At 45.2% G+C, this 6,000-nt stretch overlaps 1 protein-coding gene and 1 long non-coding RNA gene across 3 annotated transcripts in view; both read right to left on the reverse strand.

The window, feature by feature from the left end:
- Positions 1–2,290, reverse strand: part of STAMBPL1 (STAM binding protein like 1) — a 28,694-nt gene extending 26,404 nt beyond the window's left edge. For both annotated transcript variants that reach the window (XM_081912983.1, XM_081912982.1), the window contains exon 1: positions 2,041–2,290. In XM_081912983.1, the coding sequence (XP_081769109.1) occupies positions 2,041–2,043 (3 nt within the window). In that variant the 5' untranslated portion in view covers positions 2,044–2,290. The remainder of the gene's footprint in view (positions 1–2,040) is intronic.
- Positions 2,291–5,438: 3,148 nt separating this feature from the next.
- LOC309370112 lies at positions 5,439–6,000 on the reverse strand. Its single transcript, XR_014168433.1, has 2 exons — positions 5,894–6,000; positions 5,439–5,517 (listed from the first exon to the last, which is right to left on the reverse strand). It is a non-coding gene; the product is annotated as an uncharacterized lncRNA (long non-coding RNA).

Below are 6,000 nucleotides of genomic sequence, written 5' to 3' on the forward strand. Positions count from 1 at the left end.
GTAGGCTGAGTATTCTCTGGGGATGGTAACATGCTGAGAGGGTTGTGTGACTCAACTTTCAGTCACATTCAAAACCCCATCAGAATTCACTAAACTCATGATTTCAGTGCACTGATTCACTATGTAAACTGCTCCTAGGCTCTACTGAGATAGGTCATTTTTGAGCGAGCACATTTAGCAATGGAATATAATTTGTTATGTTCTTAAAATGTTTCCTAACACTGAACATTAGCATAGCTGCTAAAAATAAGCAAATATTGGCAAACCTTTCAGCTTTATATAGTCCAAACACCAACAGCCCCAACAACAAAAGCTCCAAATTCAGATACAGTATATGTTTTCTTAAAAAAGAAAAAGAAAAAAAAAGCTTCTATCACTAGAATCCGAGTTTATGACATCTGTAACTGTGGCTGTCTAGTCACATTCTTAGCAATTTAGAATTTGACAGCACTTTTCAACTTGGATTTCTGAATTTCTCAAGACCTAATCTATTCTTACAGTCGTATCAGTCCTAATCTTATGAATTATCCTGTCTGGAGAGCCAGTCCAGAAATGTGACATCATTATGCAATATTTTAAAATACAATCAATTTTACATCTAGTTGGCCTACTAAAATACATTACAGCAAGCTAGGTTAGGGTTATGCCAAGCCTTTATCTATTGAAAGGCAATACAAGATTCTAGACAGCGCAATTTCACACAGTTGTTGCTCCTTTCTCACTTTCTTAAGACATTTATTTTTCATATTCTGGCAATGCTATTTACGGGCAATATTTCAACACATCCCTGGAGAAAGTGCCTGTTACAACAAGAGCAATTACCAGGCCAAAAACCTGGTAGAGTGCTAATTGCTGTTCAATTTACAGTTGAACCCAAGTATGAACAGAATCTTGTGTTAATCCTGACATTAGTAACTCTAATATATATATAGTGGCATGATAAATTATAAAGGTCATATACTGTACTCACTATAAAAAGGGGAAAGGAAAGAAGGAAAGCCATTTATGATAGAGAGAGGGTGAAAATTCTCCCTGAGCATCTTCTCAGTTCCACCTTATTGTCTTGATTGCTTTCTTCTCCCCACCGCCAGAAGGTATTTGTACAGTATTGCATTCAAGGCCATCTTGATGCAACCTGCAAGTCCTTGGGGAATCAATAACATAGCAGCGAAAGTGCTGAGGGCAGGCAAAGAGAAAACTGCAGCTCTGAAGTGAAGAATGAGTCTGAGGTACAGATGCAATAAAATCCCTAGGGCAAACGCCACTTACCAGGAAAGAGGGGTGCTTGGGGGTGGGGGTGGGGTAGCAAATCCTTATGTGGATTTGCAAATCCCAGTGGGCCTGTTAAGGGATTTGTGGAGTCTGTTTTTAAAAAGAGAAGAGTGGGGGAGAGGGAGGGAGATAGAGTGATCTATAATGTTGTTCCTGAAATGTGCACTCCCTTCCAAGTGTCCCTTTAAAAACAAATGGCATCTGGAAACGACTGAAGCTGCTTCATTTCGGTCACATTTCAAAGGGGGCGGGAACTGCCGCCCGCCCCGTTGTCCAGATCAACTCCACCCCGATCATGCAACCAAAGAGCACCTTTCCAGCACATCGTGTTCCCGAGCGGCGATGCTCTAGGGAAACGCGGAATATAATAATGGCCAGGGAAAGGGATCTGTCAGATCAGCCTCAGCCACAGAGCCCGTCTTCCCGATTCCCTAAGCTCGAGATTCCTCGCCGGCTGTGGCAGCAGGAGGCGGAACTAGGAAGACAAGGGCTTCGAGGCTTCCCCCGCCCCTCGAGGCACACATGTTTGTCTGGCGGAGGGTCGGCGCCTTGTCAACGCGTCAGAGCGGGCTCTTTCGGAATGGGACCGCAAGGTGCCTGCAGCCCAGCCCTGCGCCTCCGGGAGGGGTCGGCCAGATGCGCCTGGCGAAAGCCCCCCCCCTCCGGCTGCCTTCCTGCAGCCCCCGTCGCCGCCCTCCATCTCTCTGCAGCAAAGCCATCCCCGTTTCTTCTCCTCTCCTTCGAAGAGGAGAAAGCGCGCCAGCTTACCATAAAGCCATGGCTGCCAGGAGAGTCGCGTCTAGTCCGCCTCGCCTGAGGGCTTCGGTTAGAGAGAAGGGGCGGCAGCTGCCGGTCGCCGCCGCCACCACAATGGCCCAACAATGAGCGGGGCCGAGCCCAGCCGCCGCCCGCCGCTCGGCTCGCCTAATCCGTGACACGCGCCGGGGGCGGAGCGCGCCCCAATCTCCCGCCGCGAGCGCCGCTCTCGAGCGCAATGCCGCCAGCAGGGCTCCTGCTGCCGTGGCTGAGCCCAGGGCCCGTTGCTCCCCTCAGCGGAGACAGCCGGCTGGCGCCACGCGCGCGCTCGCGCTCACACATGGACCGCGGTTGGGCGGGGCGCAAAGCAAAGGCGGGGTAAAGCCGAGCGGCAGCCCGCGAAAGAGCGAGGCCCGCGGCTCGCCGTCCCCGACTTCGCTTAGCTCTCTCGAGTCTGCCTCAGCTAGGAATGGGAATAGTTGAGAGGCGGGTTGGTAGTATGAGCAGCAATTAGGACCCTGGTGAGGCTGGACTGACACCTGCACAGTTGTTGTTTTTTTAAAAAAGATGTAGAATCGTAGAGTTGGAAGGGACCGTTCCAAGGGACCGCGTCATCCAGCGGTTCTCAACCTGTGGGTCCCCATACGTTGTTGGACTACAACTCCCATCATCCCTGACCTGGCCTTGCTAGCAAGGGGTGATGGGAGTTGTAGTTCAACAACATCTGGGGACCCACAGGTTGAGAAAGGCTGATAGTCCAACCACCTGCAATGCAGGAATATGCAGCTGCCCTATATGGAATCGAACCCGCAGCCTTGGCGTTATCAGCACCGTGCTCTAAGCTATCCAACCGATGCATGTGTTTCTATTGTTATTTTCAAGAAACAGAGCGATCAGTTTGCAACCGTGTTGATTCACAATAACCACAGTACTGAAAAAGAAACCCATGAAAGATTCCTGAAGTGCAGGTGGGTTGGGCTAGATGACCCTCATGGTACCTTCCAACTCTGCAATTCTATGATTCTGTTTCTAATGTGGCTCAGAAGTCAGAGGAGGAAGTAGGGGAGGGCAGAACCTCCTAATTCATGTGTCATGGCAGGTGCAAGAACTACCATGGAAATTATTGTTGGCTACAGTCACAGTAAACCAAAGCTGAAGCAGTGAAGAGTCTGACTCATATGTATGGGTGCACTGAACGACCTTTTTTTGATCACATGTTGTTTGCCTCCAGCACACTTCTTCCGCTCGCTCCTGTGAAACCTTTACCAGGTCTGTGTTCTGAACAGTAGAATATTATTGCTGGTTAAGTTCCCTTGATGTTTGCACAGTTAAGGTACATACCTCACCCAAGTCTATTTCCCATTGCTGTGAGGAAAAGCCATTCACCCTCTCCTCACCGACTGTAATATAATGGTGGGTAGAGTATTGTGTCCCCCAGTGGTGCTGCTCTGGCAAGAGCGTGGGGAAACGGGAAAATTAACTCTTTACAGCTGTAGTACGTACAATTTGCAGGAACAAATTAATATCCCTTTGTGAATTCAGTAATAAATGACATGCATGATTATGTATAAATCAGGTATGATTCGCGAAAAGCAGATTACAGTATCCATTCATCTATTCTTTTTTAAAAAAAAGTAGCCTCCATGATAACATCCTTCCACAAGTGTCACCATGGTTGTGGTGCTGATGGAAGAAGCCAACAGATAACAAGTTTATTTTCTATTTAGAAGCATGTGTAAAATCAGTTTAATACCTTAAAAAAAATTCAAAGTGGTTGCCATCTATAAAATTATTAGGTGTACTTATATACAATGGAAATAAATAAATAAATAATTTTGTCCAGAAGCACCTTAGAGACCAACTAAGTTTGTTCTGGGTATAAGCTTTTGTGTGCATGCACACTTCTTCAGATACACACTTATATGCAACTCCAGAATCACTTGTTCCATGTTTAACTTACATTAAGTAGGAGTACTATGGACTCAGGCCTGCAATTGTTCATGCTGTTGTATGCACCGATGCTCCCACAGTGATCTATACAAGGTAAATGGGAATACATTAGCTTGCTATGCTGAACAAATTGAAACAATTGAGAACAATGTCCAGGGCTGTGCAGATGTCTCTATCATAAACCTCAACAACCTTGAAGTGTATCAGCTTTTAGAGTGCTTATCATGGGGGTGTGATGTTTCAGTTTTTAAAGTCCCTTTCTGGATACATTGCTGAACAAAGGAGACCAGACTAGAAGGGAATTTATGTACACTCATACTATTGCAATCTATTGAATTTTTATTTTTAGAAAAACACTTTAGACCAATAAAAGTCCAAACTAACCACTCATATAAGTGAGTATTCCAGGCTTTGAGGAACAGAACCTAAGCTGAGGGCATTTACTTCTGCTTTTCAGCTTTCTCTGTTCTTCCAGCTCCTCTGAAGAAGGTCAACTAAACAACCAGCAGCTGAACCATGCAAAGCCAATGTGGGCACAATCTGGTTTGCAAAATACAGCCAGAGGCAACCTAGATACATACAAACAAGTATACATTTCTTTGTATGACTCAACAGTAAACATCAAAATGGCCTAAACCCTGTACATTTCAGATCCAGCATAGAATGGAGCCACCAAAGGCAAGTATAGATTTTCCTGATCCTGTGTTAGTTGGGCAGCTAGGTTACATAGCAGAATGTGCAAAGGAACATGTGGCTGGACAGCTCCAGGTAACCTACAAATCCTATGCTGAAGCAAAGCATCACTCAAAACAATATACTATATATGTTTGCAGTCAAATTACAATGGGATCAGGTGGAGGAGACTATGTGACTCACTAACCTGTTTCCAGGCTTCATTTTATAATTGACTGGCTCAGTCTTTTGGTCACATTTAGATTCTGATGAATCAGACATGGCTCTTTGAAATGTATCCCATGCAGATGTTTCAGGTAGAGAGAAGCTACTTGATAGAAATGTTCCGTGCTTTTTTCTGGGTGCACAGTACCAGCACCTTTTTTTCTAGAAGAAAAGCAGTGGCAAATGTTGAAGACAGTTCTCAATTGGTTTTTCATGCTGCATATAAAACCACTTTAATGCACTATGAACAGTGAGAGAAAGAGGCTTATGGCCCCATATGCACAGTCTTAATTGGTTCAGTACCCATACAATTGCTTCTAATATGAAAAATGTTGTTTAACGAGACTTTTGCCAATATATCTGTGAAAACTAAAGCAACTGCTTCTGGATATCTAGTTGCATATCTCACAATGGCCAGTATAAACTCTTTCTGCTTCCTAGTGACTTTGGGGAAGAACATCTATATAATTATATTATATAGATGTATGCCTCTATTCGATAGATTGGTGTCCTATAAACGTCAACAAGTTTAGAGGAGCATTCATTTTTTATTATTATTACTGTATTCCCTTTAACAGATTATCCTTCCTCTAAAGTATATGACACATCCGAGTGGGTTATTTTGGTTTGATAATAAGTAACCTTGGGGACGCGGGTGGCGTTGTGGGTAAAACCTCAGCGCCTAGGGCTTGCCGATCGCATGGTCAGCGGTTTGAATCCCCATGGCGGGGTTAGCTCCCGTCTTTCAGTCCCAGCTCCTGCCCACCTAGCAGTTCGAAAGCACCCTTAAGTGCAAGTAGATAAATAGGTACCGCTTTATAGCGGGAAGGTAAATGGTGTTTCTGTGTGCTGTGCTGGTGCTGGCTCACCAGAGCAGCTTTGTCACGCTAGCCACGTGACATGGAAGTGTCTCTGGACAGCGCTGGCCCCCGGCCTCTTAAGTGGGATGGGCGCACAACCCTAGAGTCAGACACGACTGGCCCGTATGGGCAGGGGTACCTTTACCTTTACCTTTAACCTTTCCTCCCAGAAATGACTGTTTGGTTCCTTCAGAACTTGTTATTTCTATATTGTTTTCTCTCTCTTTGTTTTTCAAGTTTTAATAAAAATAGCTTTTTAAAAAAG

Source organism: Podarcis melisellensis, assembly GCF_964234715.1.
Source record: "Podarcis melisellensis genome assembly, chromosome: 5".
Taxonomy (NCBI): Eukaryota; Metazoa; Chordata; class Lepidosauria; order Squamata; family Lacertidae; genus Podarcis; species Podarcis melisellensis.